The sequence below is a fragment of the Melospiza melodia genome, chromosome 1 (genome assembly GCF_035770615.1).
Source record: "Melospiza melodia melodia isolate bMelMel2 chromosome 1, bMelMel2.pri, whole genome shotgun sequence".
Taxonomy (NCBI): Eukaryota; Metazoa; Chordata; class Aves; order Passeriformes; family Passerellidae; genus Melospiza; species Melospiza melodia.
Window position 1 is genome coordinate 20,985,143 of NC_086194.1, and position 22,970 is coordinate 21,008,112.

A 22,970-nucleotide genomic window follows, 5' to 3' on the forward strand; every position below is an offset into this window, starting at 1 on the left:
CTTCTTAGCAGCCTATTCAGATCAGACAGCTTTTCTTCACTTACTCTCTGGCAGCCCATGTCAGTAGTTTCCTCTTCTGTAGGAGCATCTGACATAGGTTTCCTTTTACAGATGTAGCCAATTTTCTTTTCACAAGAATGGTCTGCCCAAAATCCGTCCTGAACATACAAACAGAACCTCAGTCAACTGGGCTTTAATCTTCAAAAAAAGCTGGTTTATGCTTCTAAGTATTTAATTATTTTTTGCTAGCTTTCAATGGAGAAAATCCTTCACCTAAGTTCAATACTTAATTGCAACATCTTATTCCTATCTCATTTCTTTTGGACATGATTTACCATTGACTTAGACTTTCTTTGATTATCTGCCCTTCTGAAAAGCAATCCCTTGAGAGTGACTGCAATATACCATCTTTACAAAGACTGCTGATTTAACAGTTATGTTGGAGGAAAGGGAGATACCAGCTATCCCCAGAGAAATTCAGCTCTAACAGCAAAAAAACAGCACCAGAAGACTGCATCCCTTAGTTAATACTTACACAAAACTTTGAAGATGCGAAAAGTTTTTTGTCAAAGTTAGAATTAATATTTTTATTCCTCATACTGCAGGGTCTCAGAAGAAACAATGACATTCAATGGGAGTTGTACTGAAAGTAAGGAACATGACACCATGTTCCCAAAATATTTTATGTACATTTTGGCTGAACAGATGAACTAAGATATTAGGAGACAAAGGGAAACTTGTGCAACATTCACCTGTACCTTAAGACTACACCTTTACAACTGTAATTTCATAGCAGTTGGTGGCAATTTTTTTTCTTTTTTAATTTGTTTTATTCTTTCAAACCCCACTCTCCTCAAAAATGTAAAATAATCATCATGTTAATACACAGACACTTGTGCCACAATATTCCAAGTTCTCAAGACACTCAAAAACCCTGCTTCCAGCAAAAACTTTCCCAAAGCTCAACACTTCTTCTTACAACAACAAAGCCTTGGATGTCACCTGGTGCTTGTGTCTGTCCTGTGCTTACTGCAAGGAAAGTCCATTGGTGGCTGTCACATCCTTCCCTACCATGTCTTTCTAATAAGGTAGGCAGACCCTTCAAATAATCGCCTAAATCCCTGACCTTCCCAGTCTGGGAGAAATTAGCTTTGCAAAACCTTCAGACTTCCTCAACACAGGAGAACCTGCCCTGAAGCTGTGGGTCCCTGTAGGCACAAAGTTTGTGGGAGTTGGGAGTGGGGCTGCAGTGGAGCCCCATCCCCAGTGGGCACAGCTGTGAGCAGCACTGGCAGCAATGGCACAGGGAGTGCCCAGGGCACTGAGCCCCATCCCCAGTGGGCACAGCTGTGAGCAGCACTGGCAGCAATGGCACAGGGAGTGCCCAGGGCACTGAGCCCCATCCCCAGTGGGCACAGCTGTGAGCAGCACTGGCAGCAATGGCACAGGGAGTGCCCAGGGCACTGAGCCCCATCCCCAGTGGGCACAGCTGTGAGCGGCACTGGCAGCAATGGCACAGGGAGTGCCCAGGGCACTGAGCCCCATCCCCAGTGGGCACAGCTGTGAGCAGCACTGGCAGCAATGGCACAGGGAGTGCCCAGGGCACTGACCAACCACCAAAGGGAACAGAGGGCACACAGGTGCACTGCATGAACACGAGGGGTATAAAAGGGCTAAAGAACAAGAAGAGCAGATGCTTGAGGCCTTCTGATGTGGTCTGATGTTACTCTGTATGGGCAGATGCTTGAAGCCTTCTGATAAGGTGTGATGTTACCCTGTGGGTTGAAGCTTCTGATATTGTATGTGATAGTCTGTGTATCGTGGCCATCTCAACTGTGGCATATGCTGCAACCTATGATGTGACAGGTGTCTAGTTGCAGCAAGATCACTTGCTGCCTTTCCATAACTATGTTTTCAGTGGGAAATTCATGCAGTAATTTCTAGCTACTTCTTACCGTGTCTTATGAGCTGCCTTTTGTGACTATATCTCCGTTCTCTTACTTTCTCATTAACTAAACCCAAACACCTCCTTGAAAAAGGTGATGTTACAGACAGGGCAAGGCTTTGCTCCATAAAAATAAGTCATAGATTCACATGGCTTCCACCAAGGACTGATCAACCCAAAAAACATCAGCAATGGAAACATAAATATACTTAGGTAGGTAAATATCAGCAAACAGAGAAGGTCAGCTTATAGTTATGCATTGTTAATTTTGCAAAATAAGAAAATACCTTTGGTATGTGTACATGCTTTTTTCCCTCCTAATAAAATAGGCAAACTCTAAAGGAGGTGGTAAGTTTAATATTTTTAACTCATAAAAAGGAAAAATACAGCATCAACACAGACTGACTTTTATGCCCAGTATTATCTCTGTTCCTGTAATACTCCTAGGTCACTGATCATTGCTAGATTCCAGCAGACAGCCCTTTCAAAGCAGCCTTTAAATTGTAGGTATAGAGTCACTTCAGGAAAGGCTTTCACTAATGCCACTGCTAAGTACTTTACTACTTTTCTCACAGCTCTTCATGGGCAGTGTAACTACAGCATAGCAATTAAACCACCTAGATCCAAGATTTATAACTTTGCCTAGAAAAATAAAATTAAGATTTTTATTTTCCTCTGAAGAGATTACTTCTCTCTAGCAACAATAAAAATTTGCTAGAGGAATTTTTTAAGGTGAATCCCATATTCAGTCAAAACGTAAAAAAAAGCCAAACATATCCAAAGTGTCTTTTTAGCTTCCTGAAGAAACAAATTTACATGTTTGTCTGCTTCCTGGTGTAATTATAAGATTCTTTTAAAAGAAAGTCCACATTCACAAACTGAAATTCACAACTATGGATCTTGAGGGGCAGTTGCCACTACTTTTCTGCTTCTCAGGGACGACAGTGAAATTTTCTGGAAAACTCAAACAGCGACCCTTTCTCAAAAAATTAATTTCTGACTTCAAAATTGGCTTCTTCAAGCAGTAATATCCCCATTTTTAAAATTGTTTTTTATTTACTCTTGCATAGAAAAAACTCAAAATAGGAAATCTTAAGACAATTTATTCAATAGCTATGTGACTTTACCTTTCCCTTCATAACAACACAGTCCTCTTGCCTGTTGTTTGCGTGGGTGGGTTCTCCACGAAGCCACCTAGTGTAAGTGACAGGTGTTCCATCACTCCATTCAAAATACATCTGAACCTTGAGGTCATTCAACCCGATCCACAGCTCATCAGATGGCTCTGAAACATGCAATTAACAATCCTGTCACATAATGTGAAATCTCTTCTTTGTGGAAAAGAAAAAAAATTATTCTCAGGAAGTTGAAAAGGCAGCCAGGAAATTAGGGTTCTCAGACTCATAGAGGTCAGACTGATTTTCATATACCCACTCCAGTCATCAGGACAGGCCAGTCACCAAAGTGACAATAAAATAAGGGTGTTCAACTGCACAGAAAACAACCAAAATACTCCTTTTCTGAATTATTTTGCAACACAACAAGGTTCATGTTTTTTTCTGATTCAAAACAATTTTAACAAGATATGAATAAACAACTAAATAAGATATTAGCTCCCCTTTTCCTCCTACTTTTAGTATAGTGAAGAAAGAAATGTCCTATTTTCTAATGCTAAAACACCCAGTGATGTCTTTTAGAGCTGAAAACCAGAGTACTTGCAAGTTTTTCCATTATATGTGTTCCTATATTTTATTTCATTTCAGAGTAAAGTGAAATTAATGTGGTTGTTGGATTTTTTTTCACTTTAAAGTTAAAGGAGTCAGCTGTTGGCTTTTGGCTTGAAGGAAACTGCCAGATTGGCCAAGGAATTTACTTCACTATCTAAAATACTATCTATTTCTGAGAGGTTCCCATTCTGGCCCACTGAGATACAGCAAATATCACCCTCCCAGCCAGTCACTTGAATGACAGAGAGAGTCAGGTCTCTTCCCTTTCTCCTTCCCTCCTTTAACTCTCTTGCCTTTATTACACCTAAGTGTGATCAGCCCTCATAGCTCATCCATAATTTCTTACCATCTCTCCACCCCTAAGACTTCAAATTCTCAGGCTCCATTTTTAGACACACTCCTTTACCCTTTCTTGCAGACCAAATTTTGTGTTCAGAAGCCTCCCAAAATTATGGTTCAGTATCCTTGTGGAAAGGCTTCTGCTAACACATTGAAAGCTGATCCAATTCTACTGCCCATCATGCTCTCATTCCCTCCTTGCTCACTGCCATCCATGATCTTTATTTTTGTTCAGTTACCTCTTAAAATCTTTCTGTCTGTGTTCACTGAGCATTTAGCACAGCAGAGGCATTGTCCATGCTCAGGGCTCCTACAGTGGTGGGCTCACACCATGTAATATGAGCAATAAACAACATTCTTCAACAAAATAACTACATCAAAGCCATCTAAATAAGCCATGTAAATCTACGGAGTCTCTTCCTACATAACATCTTTTTCCTCACTTCTTTTTTGCAATCATCTCTACAGCTGTATGACTAAATACCAAGAGAGATTTTTTTCCAGCAGTTTGTAAAGCTGCTTCCCATTCTCAGTCATGCTCTGGGCCACACTTGTGCCATGTCACATGCTGGACTTCCGTGTAAACATCCAGAATGCACTTCTTTATTCTTCATGTTCCTCTCTAAAGTTCTCCTTTGTGGGTGATGCCAACAAAAGCTCAGCTACCATGACAATATTCACCTCACTGTACCCCTTCTTCCTTTGTTTCATCATGGGACTGTGAATTGTTTGGCACAAAGATAGACTTTTGTTCTTTCTGTACAGCAGTGCTCTGATGCAGACAAGATTTTTCTAGGCATTGCAATACATGGTGTTCTCCTCTCAGTGGTGAACAAGGGTAATCTGACACAGTCATAAATTGTCGTAAAAGGCTTCTCTAGTTGTTCCAATTTTACTCCTCTGAAAAGAACACTTTCAACATAGTCTGTTGCTGCTAGTATGTCATTTGTGAGAAGCCTGGTTTCCTTCATGATTATTTGCCTTTCAAAAACACTCAGTTTTACAGAAACAGAATAGCAGTCAGTTCAGGAAAGGTCTTTGGAGGAGGTATCAAACTATGAAATAACCTACTTTGTACATGTAATGTGAAAATACAACTAGTTTTCTTTAGAATCTAACTTCTATCAAATGCCCTGATATCTCATCAAGAGGTCCCACCTTTCCTAAGAATATCTTTTAAAAGAGTAAAAGTTTCATGAGAGACCAAGTCACTCTTTCAGGAATGTGAAGATAAGCACAAGTTGCCGTGAGGGTAGCTAAGATACAAAAGTAAATCATATCAGCTGCTTTGGGATTTCCACTCCAGGACTGTTGCTATGCTGCAGCTCAAAGCACATGGCTACACTTTGAATGAAGGATAAACTAACTCATCTTTACCTGGCACTGAAAGCACACGTAGGATCAGACACTGCCAAGAAGCACATGTAGGTGTGAATCTGCTTCTTGTATCCAAAAGCAGGAAAGTGTTCCTTTGTGCAAGAGCAGGTTCATGCAAAGCAATAGCAACCATGAAATTGCCTCAGAGTCAGCACGGCTGCATTCTCCTAATGAACACATCCTGCACCTGCAGACTGACTTGCCTTGCAACAGCTCAAATATGTGCTCACAAACCATGCACATAAATATCGTATTTGATATGGGACACATTTGATTTGTATTCAGATATGGATCTGAATCCATGTACTGGGACAGATGGACTTGTGTTTCAGGAGAAACACAACCAGCATGACTTGAAAGATTAAGGATGTGGCAGTGTTAATAAGGACACAGATCTTCCCAAACTGTCTTGGACCAGCAGGCCTCACTTCCCCCCCATTTATTTTTGAACATTGATTGTAAAATCCTTTTATCTTATGAAAAAGTTTTAAATTCCTTTAACCTGTATAGGAGAAAGGAAGGAGAAGCAGACCCTAAGAAACAGGAGTTTGAAGATAATGCAATTTGCATCACTGACCACAGCTTTTTGTGGTAGTAAATCTTGTTTGGTTTTGTGCTCCTATTGTGTGTTCTTGTTTTCTCTGATTTTTTAGATTAAAACTGAAGTCCTTTTGTACTCTGTGGTCAGGACAATTATAGGATATTATTATATCCTATTCTGTGTACATCCTATCCTCTGATTTTTTAAATATAAAATTTAACTCCTCCTGCACCCTGTGATCAGGACAATTAGTATTTTTAAACAGTCTCCTCATTTTATTAACAATTAACACATATTCAAAACACCTTCTTTACTCAGTATATATAGATACATGTTATTGTGAAAAAATACTCACGGTACCCAAGCTGAGAAATAACAAAGCTGTATTCTTCAACATTATGGATGCTTGCCAGATCTCCATCCTCTTTCCTGCAAGATGTTAAGGCATCTTTCCATATTTTGGGGTCCCTATGAATTATGTAACAGTGACCAGCATATGACATCCATTGGTGAGGACACCTAATAGGCACATTAGTCTCTGAAAAGAAAAATTGCCATGAAGAGTTTCAGAATTATGTTCTCAACTAAAGACTAAACATCAGATCAGAAAATATTTAACAAAAAAATTTAATTATATATTTTCTTCACAAAGAACTTCAGACTTGAAAAATATATACAGTGATAAAAATCTGCATGAATATTTGAAAGTTGAAACTTACACACTTAAAGAATACTACAGTTGCAAACAAGTGCTTGCAATTTGAGAAAAGACAATTAAAGACAGTTTTGTCTTTTATATGCATGCATATATGCATACTAAAATGTAAGGTCTGCAGAACGGTGCTTTATATTTTTTCTACACTGATGTCAGCACTTCTCTTTAACCCCCATGCTCATCTGTTAAGAACCTGACATTACAATACATATTAAGAGTAATTATTTTTCAAAAATCTTAGGCACTTTATGGATGAGCCCATCTGCTAGAGTACTGAGAGAAATAACTGATTATACATAATCCTAAGAGAATCCAAATAAGACTACTGCGTTTAAGAATCCTTTTCAGAAGCTTAACTGAGAAAATTACGCTGTCAAAGTAAACAATTTATGCTTAAAACTTGCTTTCAGAAGCTCAGTGGAAGAGCACCAGGGTATTGCCAACAAACACATTACTGCTCAGCAAACAATTCAACCTCAGAAGGAGTGCCACCTGAACATGTAACAAACAGAGTATTGCTGTTGTAAAAACAAATTATGATTCTTGCAGCTCTTTATTTATTATCAGCAGATGGGTTTAGCAAACACCAATATATAGAGTAGAACAAGGACAGCAGGTTTTCAGAAATTCTGCTGGCAAAAAAACTTGTATATATCAGAAAAAGGAGCAATGTGTTTGTTTAACAGTGTGATGTATCCTGTAGAAATGTTTAAATAGGCACCCAAATTCATGACCCATCAAGCCCTTGTTGCAGGCACATATCCTGTTTCAGCTGGATGATACTGATGATTAATAGATACTTAGTGTCATAACACACAAACACACATTTCTGTTATAAACAGTACCTGCTCTTTCAGACCGGCAACTAAAACGTGCCAGCATGTTCTCACAAAGTTTGAGCAAAACTACTTTTTTCCCCAGGACAAGGGGAAATGCTTGGTCAGAAAGTTCTCAAGTCTGCCAAAGGAGAGGAAAGGGTGAAATAGAGGGTGGGGGAACCCCAGGAAAACAAACTGAATGTAGGTGGTGATGTTGGGAGAAATGAGCGAGCACAGAGGTGACAAATGCTGTTGTAGAAATTTGTCTGATGCTTCAGACAGCCGCCTAATCCATTTTATATCAGGTCTCAGCTCTGAGCATATGCATTGAACTTTGCTTTGCCATAAATCAGAGAACACTCAACATACCCTCCTGCAAACCACAAACACTGCATAGAACAGAAATCAGCAGGTCAGACATAGCCAGAGAGAGTCACAAAGGTATTTATGTCTCAGTGAGTCCATGAGCATCTCTTTTTCAGTTGGACGCAGACTGCGACAATATCACCCAATAAACACTAAAGCAGCTATGGCAGAACAGCAAAACTTTTGCTTGTAGATCCAGTAACAAGAGGGAACTTGTTGCAGGCCACAAAAAAGAAAAAAAATATTGATGGTCCAGTTTCTGTGGTGTAAGTCTTATTGAATTACATTGCTGGGGATTTCTTAGTACAAGAAACTCTTCAGTTCTTCGTTTCAGCTACTCAGCAAAAATTAACTCTTTACTTCCCCATTCTACTTTTAAAGAGACTACTAGACAACTCAAAGCCATCCAGTTCACTTTTTCATCCTAATGGAAACAAGTACTGCTCCCTGGACCTCATTTCACTTAAACAAAAGAAGCAATGCAAATGATCATGAATAAAAGGTAAAAGATAATATTACATTAACATTCAAACAATATTATTCCAAATATCAATCTGATAAATGTATTGGCCTGCAACTGTACAATAGTTATTCCTCAAATATAGAGCAAATACTCTTGTGAAGCTGACTTTCTTGTAAGCTTGACTTTCTGAAGTCTGAGAACTCTCACAGTGCTTGATTTGTGTGTCTAAAAGGCTGAAAGCACTAGCTAAAGTCAGTCTCATGATTCTGAAATTCAAATTTCTCTCTTAAACCCATCCTATGTGGTCTGATAAGACAGATGCACAGGATCTCAGCAATAACAGTAGGAGCATTTATTTCTTCTAACCAAATATTTAAAGAAACACTTGTAAACAGTGCTTTAGGATCACCACAATTTGTTGGCTTGGGATGAAATCTATGTTGGCAGTCACTTTGTGGAGTGATTGATAAATAGACAGCCTTTCCTTTCAGCATTTTGAATTTGAAATAAATACATTTCTATTAATATACTTTGCTGGGTTACAGAACAAACACTCTGTAGTCCGAAGACATGTCCGATGCACAACATGATGTGGCCCCCTGCTGGAAAAAATATTTTGTTACAAGAAGCAAAAAAACAAAACCAAAACAATCCTGCAGGTGTTTGCTTTATGAAAATCCAACTGTAATGAAAACCAATATTCTGTAAAGATTTTTCCCGACTTTGTTTTGAACACAAGCATGATTACATTCTGTTGTAAACGTTCCTCTGTCCCTCATACTGCCTTGTTAGAGATAACTATAACTTCCAGGGTTAAAATTTCAAAGGCTTTTCTTTGTGTTTAATGTCAAGTGAACAACTAAGTGCATGTATGAATTTGCAATTAATTTATTTCTTAACTCAGGAAAACATAATCTGCCATGAGTTTTCCTTTACACCTTTAGAAGCTGAGGGCACCTAACACCTTGCATGATTCCATACTTACTCCTTTTATTACTTCCCCCCATGGGACATTTTGGAAAATATTTTATTAATTGAACTACTGCCAATCTCTGGTTTATCTGTCATAATGTTTACTCAGCAATTTTTGTTTAATTGAAAACGTTTTTCTCCTCCTTCAAATTTCTGGTAAACTGAAGGGTGGAGGTGGGGGTTAGGAACAAAAGCTGAATGCAAAAGAGAGTAATGACCATTAGACACACATCTCCCTCCAAAACAAAACCCCTGAATATAAATATAAATAATATAGCAGCCAGTCTTAAACTGGTATTATATTTATAGGCATCAGTGTTTCAGAACTGGTGTATGAAACCTGAAAAGGTGTGCAGTAGCCAGTAAAACAACCTAAAACAACCTCTATAAATGAAACTATTTGGGTATTACCTGTATACAAATACTAACGAAACTTTACATCTTAAATTAGGAAACAATTTTAACATGCATTGAAGTCTTTCTCTGCTAAAGCAATGAATGTACTTGATTTCAACACCAAATCATCAATTGAATTAATGAATTAATATGTATTTCAATATCTAATTAGTGAGACACCAACTAATTCTTGTGGTTTTTTCTCTTTGCAACAAAGCAAAAAATAATGAGGCAGAATTCTCTGTCCTAAGTGTTTTTAACAGGACTGATTCCATATTGGCAAAAGCAAAAAAAAAACAATTAAAAAACATTAACTGTTCTTTAAGCCAAATATCAAACACTGATTTTCCAAACCATCTTTTTTGCAAGTAGTGATGCATATTAATAAATGAACTGGAAATGTAATTCCAGTTCAGCCTTCTGCTGCCAAAACCTATACAAAATAATATCAGTGGATTTAAGAGATACAGATATGACCTGGAAAAAGAAAAGAACTTGGAAAGAACAGAAAGAAGGAGTGATGAAACAAAGGAGTAAGTTAAAGATATTTATAGTACACAGAGAGAAAATGAGGAAAGAGGTCAAAATAAATCCTATCACTCTTCTGTCTTTCTTAAGTACGTGAGGTAAGTTTCAGCGTTACATTTCTTCTGAAAAAGTGTATATAAATACATATTTTAAATAATTTCTTAAAGAATTGTATATGGTTCTATATGTATACAAATGAATATTTTTATATTTCTATATAAAGTTCTCTATATTTATAAGACAGGTAGATACATTAAAAATATCTAATTCGAAAGAATTTAAAAACAGTCTTCTACTCCACTACTGACTTGCACCAACCCATAAGTAGTGAAAATTCCAGGAAGAAGTGGATTATTTTCATTGTGTACATGAGTTTTCAGACAATTACATTATTTTAAAAACATTGAATTCATTTTTTATTATCATCAGAATCAGTTCTGCTTGGTTTTGGAAAAGAGTTCAAGATTGCAAAATTGTGGAGTTCTCAAGACGATTGAAGATTATTACACAGGAAACAGGGAGACCAGAACAAAAAGGAAGTACACACTGTTTACTTTTAGAGGGAATCTTGGTCAAACCACAGTCTACAGAGTCCTTTGCTCGGTTTTACCACATGCAATAACATCTATTCCAGTTACAGGTACAAAACATTGGTCACAAAGAATTGGTTGAGGGTTTATTACCAAACCTACCTCTAGGAATAATGAAAGATTCTAGAGTGGCATTTCCTCGTTTACAAATATAGCCAAGTTTCTTATCACATTCCCAGTTCTCCCACTTAGCACCTTTGCCAGGATTCAATGCACCACAGATTTTCCCAGGTTCTGGAGAAGGATGGCCTTAAAAACAAAACAAACAAACAAAACAAAAAACTACCACCACAATTCTCATCAACAACAGAGTATAAGCACAACATGGTTATCCTCCCAACTCTCACATTCCCTTCTGGTCCATACTTCAACCATAAAATGGATTAACACACAGACAATTGTGGTACATGGCAGTCCTTTAGCCTGAAGGGGGAAGTTCATTCCCTTAAGAGAAAATTTTTCCACAGCAGCCACAAGTTGCAAATTCATAATTTAACAGCCCCTTAAATGTTCAAAGTCCTGGTAGAAGGTGTTACAGTGTATATGTTTATTTTCTTTGGGATTTTTTTCCTTTTCTAGATAGAGAATGTCTAAGCTCCAGAGGACTGTCTTCAGGTAAAAAAAACCTGTTCCATAAGTTTGCCGAATTCTGTACTCAGTATAAGAAAAATAATAAGCAATTATTTTGCTGATGTGAACTTCGTTTGTCTAAACAACATGACAATATCAGGATATTGATATATTTTTGTTATAGTTGGTTAGCATTGATACTAACAAAAACACCTAGAAGAAAAGTAGAAGCTGTAGAACAAAATAAATTTCAGCAATAAACCAGGTGAACTTTTCAAGATCTGACATATTGTTATTAAACTTAGCTTGTTTTTTCTTTAATTTCTGACCATACACCGCTATTCTGCATAACAAGCATTGGTGCTACACAGAATAAGCACAACAGAACAATACTTTTAAAGTACAAGATTTTTCACTGAAATTTTCTTATATCATTATGATTTCATTACTTTAGATTAAATATAGTCTTATATTTACAGTCATGTTATATCTTCTTCCCATAGGAGAAATAAATATGCTTACTTCAAAAATACAATTTTAAATTGTTTTATTGCATAAAGAAGTACAGCTATCAGCAGCTAGATCCCCAAAATGTCTAAGCAAAATTAGTTTTGTTTAAACACTGATAACAGTTCAATTTTTTGTCTATTACTTTAGGGCTAGTGCGATAGAAAAATCTGAAGTTTCCACAAATTCCCTTAAAATGTGTTAGTGAAAATACTTAAGAAAACGTTCTTAAGTATTCAGTGTAATGGGGATGAGACAGGGAGGCAGAGCCAACATAAAGGAGATAGCACAAGTATAAGATATGTTATATGGACATTAGAGTAGAGTATTACCTTTGAATGAAATTAGGGACTGTAAGGAGTTAAGGATAAATGGAGTCCATTTCTGTTACATCAAACCCCATCTTAACTATTTCATTCTTTACAGTACAACTGAGAGTTGTCTGCAGTTTTAACAACCATGAACAGCCCCTCTTGCTGCTTTGGCTCCATCTCACAACTCTGTTTCCCCCCGTCCTCCTTACATGCGGATTCTCATCAGTGCACTCGGATGACAGACCTGTAAATACCTCCACAGCCACTTGCAGCTCATCTCTTTGCCTCTGTGCTCACTCCACTGGAGAGCTATTTGTAAAGTAGTTCAATTCACTCTTCAGAGCTTGCCTGCTCAAGAAGTTTGTCCACCTAAAACGTGCTTTTGGCCTAATCTACACAAGGAAGGCCCTGGGTGGTATACTGGAGCATGCACTTTTAGTTACTGATGATTAAATGCTCAGTGAAGATAAAGAGCATTTACACTGCAGAACTTCAGACACCTACTTTAAATTAGTCTCCAAAAGATCCCTGAATAGCCAGTGCAAAGGAACAAGGCAAGGGTACTGCAAAAAAACGCTATTACATAGGCACTCTGAATAGTCAACCAGAGATGCAGCCCTTCACCACGTGCACAGATGGCACAGAAACTTTCTGATGATGGCACCAGAGCTCAACACTGCAGCTACAGCTGTGGAGTAGCTGGGCTTCTGTGAAAATAGTCTAGCCTCAAATGTTCAGCTTGATATGTGTTACTGTTGAGGGTAGGTTAATCCTAAATGAAAATGAAAAGCTATTCTTGAAGCAAATAAAAAAAAAAAATTGAACAAAAACAAACTGGAAAGGAATTTGAAGAAAAGGAATAAGCAAACATAACCGCCTCACCATTGATCATCCTAATTTCACAAATTAAGGCTTCTATAGCACTTGGTTTCTTCTGCATTCAAAAATAAAATAAATCAGGAAAATAAGCAAATGAAGTGTCAACAAATGACTTAAAACTTTCCTATGGATTTTTAGCCTACCATTTCCCTTATGAATAATAAATTAAGCCTGGGCCATATCCCTAGCATAAGGGCCATTACTCATAGTGTTCATAATCACAACCAGAATCTTTCAGCATCAAAACAAGTCCAATAATTGCAGGAGAATAGAGTGCTAGAAAAGATATTTGTTACACAATGACCAAGTTTTTGCTTTTTGAACTGGGTAGCAAAGCATTTAACCTTACCTGGAACCCAGTTTAAGTACCGGAAAGGAGCACCACCAACCCATTGCCATCCACTGTTGAAATTCAAACTGTTGAGGCCAAACCAGAGAGCTGAACTCAGTGTGCGAGTCAGACCTGGGTAACAGAGACACAGAGAGACACTGGAAGTCCACAGCAAGAGAAAACACTCCTCAAAACTTGAGAGCTGAACTCTTGTTAAGCCTTCTATTTTTTCCTAGTACAAGTTTTAACAATTTTTAACATTCAAGTTAAGGTGGTTATGCAAAACCTGATAAACAGGTCATCCTATATCGGTTTAGTTTTTGAGTTTTGACATATTTAGATTGGGAGAATTTTATTACAACAGAAAACAAAATTACTCTGCTAACATTGATAAAAAGCATGAAACTTGTGTTTTTTGGAACTATAAAATATTAAATGAATAAAGTTGCAGAAAAGGTCACAAAACCAAAACCAGTTTTCTAAAATGAAAATAAACTTTCCCAGTGTGTATTTTCTCTTCCATAAAATCAACAAGTTTGAGTTTCACAGTCTAAAAACCTGTTCTCATTTATCAAAATACATTAAAATGCAATCATTGCAAGCACTATCTTTTTAACAGCATAACTTGTGCATTTTTCAGACTGATCAATTTCAGTTCTTTTGCCAATGTTAAGTCAGTTAGCCAATGTTAAGGTTTTGAAAAAAATCAGTTCAAATTTATTCCTCTAGCTCTGAAAAGCACTTAGAAATATCATGCTTATGTATGGCCCAGCTGAACATTATTCGTAGTCAGTACTAATCCATTGTCTATCTCTGCCCTCAGTATAAGGCTGCGAAGAGCAGCTGGATGCCTGCTGATTTTTTAAATTTAAGTGTGTTTCTGCATAGTTCACAGAAAATCATTGTGCAATATGTATCATTTGTTTCTGCTTCTACTGATGGCATCTTTCCAAGATATTGCAATTTGTAGCTGCCTTTGACACCACAGCGATGGGCAGCACTTGAAGCATGGCAAACTTAAAAGGAGAGGTAGTTGACTGGAAAGAATTGGAATCTCAGACTTGGTTTTGCATCAACACATTAAAATGCTCTATTACTTCTCCTGGACAAACAATTTGTGGTTGGGAGAACTGAGAACTGAGCATGACAGGAAATCCTAGTACTGCCAGGGTATCTGTATAATGAAAAACTGATCTTCACATAAATTTAGCAGCCATATCTATCAGTTTGCAATTAAAACACATCAACTAATAACTATCTTCTATGCCAGCACCAGTTTGCTCCCTTGAGCACTAATTTCAACAGTAATTTTCTCAGTCATTTAAAAAACAATCCATGTTTTGACCAAATCTTTAAATTGAAAATGGAAGTTTAGACAGAACAAATTATTCATAGCATTAAAAATACATTTCTCATCCTCTAAACTGGAGAAATATGGATTTGATTGAAGGACTACTAGATGGATAATGAATTGGCTGCATGTTTGCATCTAAAGAGCTACAGCCAATGGCTTAGAATCCAAATGGAAACCAGTAACAAGTGGAGTCCCTCTGGGGTCTGTATTGGGACCAATATTATCAATATCTACGTCACTCACATAGCAGTGGGACTAGGTGTACCCTCAGCAAGTTGGCAGATGACAGCCAGCTGAGAGGTGTGTTTGGCTCGTGGAGGGAAGCAATGGCAGCCAGAGGCCTCTGACAGGCTGGAAGAGTGGGCCCATTGAAGTTCAACAAGACCAAGCACCAGGTCCTGTCCCTGGGTCGTGGAAATTCACAATATCAATATGGACTAGGGGATGAATGGATTGAAAGCAGCATGGCAGAGAAGGACTTCATGGATGAGAAGCTGGACATGACCAGGCCATGTGCACTCACAGCCCAGAAAGCCAAAGGTGTCCTGGGCTGCCTCCAAAGCAGCGTGGGCAGCAGGGCAGGGAAGGGATTCTCACCCTCACCCTTCTCTGGGGATCCACTCGGAGTGCTGTGCTCAGCTGTGGGGTCCCCAGCACAAGAAAGGCATGGAGCCAGTCCAGAGGAGGCAGGAAAATTCATCAGAGGGCTGAAACACCCCTCCTGTGAAGAAAGGCTGAGAGAGCTGGGGTTGTTCAGCCTGCAGAGGAGAAGGTTCTGCGGAGACCTTATCATGGCTTTTCAATAAATGCAAAGGACTTCTATAAATTTGGAGGAAGACTTTTTACCCGGGCTTGTAGTGGCAGGACAAGGGGTAATAGTTTAAAAGTTAAAGAGGGCAGATTTAGATTGGATATAATGAAGGCATTTTTATAATGTTGATGGAACAGGTTGCCCTGAGAAATTGTGATCCTCATCATTGAAAGTGTTCAGGGTCAGGTTACATGGGACTTTGAGCAACCTAGTGGAATCCATGATGTCCCATACCATGGCAGAGAGGTTGGACTAGATGATGTTTAGATGTTCACCTTTCTACCCAAACCATTCTCTAATCCTCTTATTCTACAAATTTAGAGAGCACAACATATAGGTTATGGTATACAATATTTTATATTTCAACTGATGTACCATATTCAAAATATTTTCTAATCTATTTACTAGATGAATCAGTGAACTATTTCATGTTTGTACACAGGCTGAGAAGGTAATAAAGAGGATTTTCTCAATGTAGAATGTAAATATAGTCAAGTAAAATTTAAAATTTAAAATTTAAGATTTTTCTCATAGGAGAAGTGTGAAGATTAAAACTAAAAGAGAATATTTATGAGTCCTTTTGTTTATTATTTCTTTTTCTTTTCATATATTAGGATATACTGAAGATGCAATAGCTTTAGTGAAATAGGCAAAACTGCTGACTAATATACACTACAAGAAGAAAGAAAGAAGCATGCAATCTTGGTATCTACATCTTCAGTTTACAAACTGCTTTGCATTTTTCTACATTCCAACATTCCTTCTTTGTAGCCGACATTATTTAATTGTTGTAATTTTTAATGCAATTTTAATTTTTAATGTAATTTTTAAATTTTTAATTTTTAACTATTATTTTATGGCAATATTTAATAATGATAAAGTAAATATTATCTCTCCTATATTTCCAGATGAATCACTCAATATAACTATTTCAATTTACTAATTACCAGAATTGAACAAATATAATCTTAAAGATGGAACATGCCATATTAGTGTCACTGTTGCAATAATACACTTTCTTAAGGAAAAAAATGGATAATATTAACCTACCTGTCAGGTATGTTTGTTCATGTAACTCTGTGATGCTCAATAGCTCTGCCTTCTGCTGCTGACAGCTTTTTCTTGCCTGATGCCATTTCAGAGCTGTCTCAGAGTTTATCTGGTACTGGACATTTGTTAAAGGGTCTGTGTTCCACAAATCATTACTAGTAACTACAGGGAGAAACAAAAATGCTGTAACTCATCATAAAGGCAGAGCCAGATAAAATATACCCAAAAAAATTGCATAGCAAAAGACAAAAATTGCCCGAACACTGCTATAGACAAATGGTTTGAAAGAAATCCTGAGGTTCTCTAATGTAATAGTGGATCCAGGACAGTAGATAGGGTATGAAACAAGGTCAATGTTTTCTCTGGTACAAAAGAATCTGCTGTTTAGGTGGATAAAAACATGCTAAAAGAGTTCATTTGTGAATGTGGGGGAAAAGACTAAAAACTTTCAGGCTGATGCTAGCTAAGGTAGATTTTTCTTACTGTGATTGTGGTAATCAGACCCAAGTGCTGAATGCAAAGCTGACATCACCAGTATCCATCTCACATTCCCCTGCAATTCCTGATTCCTTAAGCACGTGTCTGACATGGCATGACTTTCTCCTCTGCCACACAGCCTGACTGAGCTCCTTGAATACCTGAATTGGCACTTTCAGGCAATGCCAATGAGAGCATCACCCAAAAGCACCCAACAGGAGAAGCTGCCCCAGAAGGTACCACACTCCTTACACTGCTGCGGTCTCTCCCGCCTCATCTCAATTGTTTCTCCACAAACAAGCAACAGAAAACAGTGTGATCTCGATCTGCCAAAAATGGAACCTACGTGAGTCCCAGCACTGAGCTAAGTATCACATAAAGGGAATAAAGTTGCATGACTCAAGCAGAACACAGCAGAGATCAGTGCATGTCTGCCAACAAGGAAAAAAACCTGAATTCCTGAAGCCTTTATCAGCTTCTCAAGTTGCAATCTGAAAAACTGAGAGAAAGAGGTCTTATCTAAATTCAGAGTGCTCAGAATACTTCAGTCTGCAAATAGAGGGAAATGGGACAATAAACAAAACTCAAAACAAAGCATGATACATGTTAAATACCAGGAGGTCACTTAACCAGTTCCACTTTTTCCTGTATTAAATCTGATTATCTATAGGTAATATAAAGTGATTCTTTTCACATTATCTTTATTTTTAAAAGAAATAAAATATAACCTACTGTAATAATGGCATTTCATTAAAAATGGTAACTTTCATGTGATTATCATTATCCACAAATCAACTTCTGTCCAAAATATTTTATAACTGTCAGAATCAAAACTTCTTTGCTACACTGTGTTCTAAAAGACCATAAATCCCTGTGCACAAGCCTGGGATGAAATTAATATTGCAAAAATAGTAAAATCTATAATTCAGTAAAGAAAACTGGCTCTGACTTGAGAGTAAGGGGTTTATAAATCTTGTGTAATTATTACAGAGAAGAGGTAAACAAGACTTGGGCATTTATCCAACCTTCCACCTCAGTTCCCCTGTCTCATAATTTATAGCTGACTTCCATATGGTGCTGTCTTGTAGATTTTTGGCCTTTCATAAAAATCAAACTCATTTCTAAGTCTTAGAAAATTTGCTTTTACGATGCCTGAGTTTTGAGAGTTCAAATGCAGGATTGCAGAGCAGGATTTTGGAAATCTGTAGGCTATTGTTTAAAGCTTAGTTCCCCCGGAGAAACAAGATAAAACATTTTCCTGGAATAATATATTTTAGTGCCTAAAATTAAAAAAAAAAGCTAAATTAATGTTAAATCACACCTGTCCTCAGTACATAAGTAGAAAATTAATAAAAATCTGAACTCGATCCCTAAACAGATCAATTCAGCATGAATTTATTTTCTGCAGGTTTTGTTCCTGTCCTAGTCACTTGCATTTTTATGCATTGCTTAATGCATAAAAAACCCTTCAGAAGAGTTTCTGAATCCTTCATCCATCAAGAGAGGCCTCAATGGACCTTTTCCCACTGGAATAGAGCTATAGGTACACGTTGAATCACTCTCCTGATGGGCTTACACTGTGCAACTTTTCTTCCCAACACCTTCTTTCAAGAACAGCATACAGTTCAAAAAGAGATGGTGTAACCTATAAAGAAGCAGAATTTCCTAGCCTACTAAAAATTGTTTGCTCTGTTCCTGCTCAGTTCCTTTAGTTGGGGTTAAACTTCTGCTGTTACTGTCCCAGCATCTCTTTCTAAATCACCAAATAAAGGGTCACGATCACAATTATGGCACCTCCACTGATAAAATTTCTCCACCTCTATTGATTATAATTGTCACAGGCACAGCCTCATGCCCTCTTCATTTTGGAGAACACCTGAGGTGGTTTTGGTCACAGTGAGAAGTGACTGGGTCAGCCGCAGACATTTCCCTGAAGGTCCTGGTCCCAGTAAGAGCAGCTGCAAGAGTTTGCATCACATATTTTCATGTTTGCACCCTTGGTCCATTTAGGAAGAGAGTTTAGGAAACAACACTTTATTCTTAGTAAATAAACTTTAACACACACAAACTTAAACATCCTATTTTGAAAGATGTTGCTGAAGTTTATTAACTTATCACACTCTCATATCTCATTCATTTCTCTTTCATAGGGATGACTAAAACTTCTGCTACTATGGTCTGTCTCTCATGAAAATATATGACCCAAACCTGAATATTTCATAGCTAGTACTGAAGAATCAGGAAGGAAACATGCAGGCAGTCAGCATAAAGCAGCTTTTTCCAAAAACAATCACTGCCATCTGAATGGATTTCCTTGAATTATGCCAAAGAATTAAACAAAATTTTAATGATGCCTCCTATTTGTTGTACTCAAATAATACTAAGCAGGGAGTATTCTTAAGTCAGCTTTGCATGTGCTTTATTAATGGGATTGATATTGCCAGCATGTTTTTATTGTCCTGAAAATGATATTGGCATTGAAGAAAAAAAAGGTACAGTTTTTATTTTCTGAAATACTGAATGCAACATTCATGGAAATCAGGAAAGGACACCAGTATTTTGTCATCAACTCAGTTAAGATCAACCCAAACAGTTTTCTTCACATCAAAGGAAAGGCATATTTTTCTCCTTATCTCTGCTTGCAGTCAGCTGGAGCTTTACAGCAAAACACAATAATAAAGAAGAAAGGAGGGGAAAGTGCTACCCTTCTCAGCATGACAGAAGAAGCAGCTCGCAGACAAAATGTTTAGTACATATTTTACAGAGGTCCAGAGAAAATTCATTAAAATTTAAAAGAATTCAAATGCATGCAGGCATAAATTGCTCCCATTTACTTAAAGTAAGATCAACATTTCTAAATAAAGTTCTGCACTTTGATAATACTGCATTTAAAACACCAAGTATATGCAAACCAGGGAAATTAGAATACAAATACTTCTAATTGAGTTAAAAGACAGAAATAAAATACAGTACACAGATTTGGGAAACACTGGGATGTACTAAAGAGTTCGAGAAAGTTCCTTCATGTCTAAAAGGCAACTCATTCTCGAAAGTAATTTTAATTTTCAATTAAATTGTATTCTTGCTTTCAGTTCCACTTCATAGATTTCTACTTTTTGACCTTTTATATATACTACTTATGCTACTGTAAGCATCCAATTTACTTTCTATTTAAGTAAATTGTGTACACAGAGATTCCAGAATACGATTAAAATACTTTCACCCAAAAATAATTGGGCAATGTTTTTTATGCTGGGTTCTATATTTGGATATTTATGTTGCTCTTAAAAGGAAAGCAGGCTAAACAGAGACATTTCAAACCATAAGGCACATGTTATTATGGGCATATTTCCAGGCAGCTGAGTAAGAGCACAGCAGAACTGTGAATGTAAAATCTTACATTTCATTGGGCAAAATCCATACTTCCTGTCAACATCATAGTCCGAGGTGGTTCCACACCAGAACCAGCCATCTGATCTGCCAGCATTTGTGCAGTCAGCATACCATTTACCACCAAACTTAAAAGGAAACACACAAGGGGCTCCATTGTCATTTCCTTTCACAGTGTAGGTATCTAAGGAGACACAACAATTCAAAAATGCATAAAAATTAATAAGCATGAGATATATAGGAGTTAGTCTTTATGATCCTATTAAAATATTATAGCAAGGAAAGCTTGCTAGCTCAGGATACAACTGTACTAGAACTGGAACATTGCTCATTTTACTCCAGGCCAAAGCTGATACCCATGTTCATAGTGAGATAAATTTTTGTTGCTAAGGGAGACAACAGACCACAACTGAGCTAAGACAAGTACATTCCCAAGCTAAATTTCCCATGCATAACAATCAAAAGTATAAAACACACACACTTATGCCATTTTTTAAAGTGCAAAAGACTGTTGAATGTTCTGTCAATAACCCAGTCAACTGCTGATCATTTTGGACGTGGAAGAGCATGTCCATGTAAACTTGAAAGATTTATGCCATGGAGTGACTCCAATATATTATGCCCAAATAAATTTTATATTTGCATGTAAAAATACTTTTTCTTTTATCAGAAACCTGACTCAATGCAACTTATGAGAGTAACTAAAGCAGCTTTCTGTGTGTGCACTTGTCATGTACATTCATTGATGGAAGGACATACAGGGGAACTGGACCTGACAAGGATTTTTGGAGAGGTGACATACCAGGGTCACTGTCTCACAGAGCTGCTAGAAAACAGAGGAGGAAGGAATAGCAGGACATCATTACATCTCCCCCTGCCTTCTTTCACATAATTTGCTTTGCTAGGGTTCTTTGGCTCTGGCTTCTGGCCAAGGACTAGTACTGTAATCAGTCAAAGTGTAAACCACAGAAACTGCACCCATACCTCCCTCTGTAACCATTTCTGCTTATGATAAAATACTAAATGGGAAGTCAAATATATTTCCAGATACTTATCATGAATATATATATGGAGATGAACATATATATAGAGATGCATTATACGTAACTTTTTAAAATTTAACTATTTAAAATATCTTATTCAAATTTAGCAATTTAAAATATCTCATTTCTTTGTCTAACATTTTAGCACCAACTCTGAGACTCCCTTCAAACACCTAGGAAGACATCTGCAATACACTGGAAATTAACATATCAAGAGTGAAATAATATCTTACTGTCAGTTAATATTTACATCCTAAGGAAAAAATATAACCAACAGACTAAACACTCACACTATGTCTTTCTGTACACATATAGTAAATAGTAAAAGTTATCATCAACTGCTGTGTAATAGTTATACATGTTTTGAATAACCATAGAATTTTTTGTTCTCTCCAAATGAATCACTACCATGCATGGTTAATCATCTATCAGCACTTTGACTAATTTGACAAAAACCAAACTGAAGTACTCAAAAAATGAAAGGCACACCCACTCAAGTATTGCTTATTTCACCTGAATTCACACTCACTGACCATTAATAAGATTAAGAAAATTCCTCTCCACATATAAAATGTTTTAATTATCTACACATAAAAATGAGTTTGAAATACAGAAATTAATTTACAGAACTTTACCTTCATAGCCTCGAGAACACAGATCGTCTGTGGTTCCGTAGACCTTCCACCTACTCCACAAACCAGATCCCTTGTACAGCATAATATTCCTTTCCTGTTTGTTTCCATAGTTGAAAAACAAATCTTCCCCTTGGATTGCAAAGAGAGTCTCATTTCTGCATTCCCATCGCTGAAGTTCACTAGCCTTGTCACAAGGGTACAGGGTGATGGGAACCCAGTCTTTCTTCGAAGGCACTCCCAAGCACAATTTGAATGCTATGCTCATGAGCTGGTGATCTGAGACCCACCTGAATTTTTGTGCCTCATTTTCTTGGACACAAGGAGCAGTAGTCACTGAATTAGAACTTTGAGCCAGTACACAGCGCTTGTGATCTTCATTATATATTAAGAAGATGCTAGTATCTGTGAAAAAAAACAAACACTGGAATGATTTGGTTTGAGATAACCTTATCTGCTATCTAAATGAAATATGAATCTGGAGACTCCTCTTGATGTGCAAATCTCATTATCTGTTCAGCAAAAGAAGGTGTGGACTACACTTACACCTGTTGAAGAGGCTGTATGGTGCAACTAGCTCAGATGTGAGGACATTTCAACTGGTTTGTGTCAGTGAAAGCATCTACACACAAAAGCACAAGGCAGCAGAGGTGTAGACCAAGTGTCTCCTGCAGGTTTAAAGCATGGGTTAAACTGAAGAGAGAAAACACACTCATGGTGTTAATCCAAGCTGCACCCAGGGAATTACTGAATTGAGGATACATGGACACTGTAGAGAGCAGATCCTGACACTGAGCTCTCCAGCAGCACTGGCTCCCAGGCTTAGGGAGACGAC

General features: G+C 37.4%; 1 protein-coding gene across 1 annotated transcript in view; it reads right to left on the reverse strand.

Annotated features, from left to right (window-relative positions):
* The window catches only part of LOC134415071 (macrophage mannose receptor 1-like), a 52,764-nt gene that overhangs the window by 26,392 nt on the left and 3,402 nt on the right, over positions 1 to 22,970 (reverse strand). Inside the window, exons 2-9 of the mRNA XM_063150386.1 lie at positions 22,139 to 22,540; positions 20,471 to 20,644; positions 16,594 to 16,755; positions 13,397 to 13,510; positions 10,880 to 11,026; positions 6,285 to 6,467; positions 3,073 to 3,230; positions 45 to 158 (exon numbers count right to left, since the gene is read on the reverse strand). Coding sequence (XP_063006456.1) covers positions 45 to 158; positions 3,073 to 3,230; positions 6,285 to 6,467; positions 10,880 to 11,026; positions 13,397 to 13,510; positions 16,594 to 16,755; positions 20,471 to 20,644; positions 22,139 to 22,540 — 1,454 coding nt within the window. The remainder of the gene's footprint in view (positions 1 to 44; positions 159 to 3,072; positions 3,231 to 6,284; positions 6,468 to 10,879; positions 11,027 to 13,396; positions 13,511 to 16,593; positions 16,756 to 20,470; positions 20,645 to 22,138; positions 22,541 to 22,970) is intronic.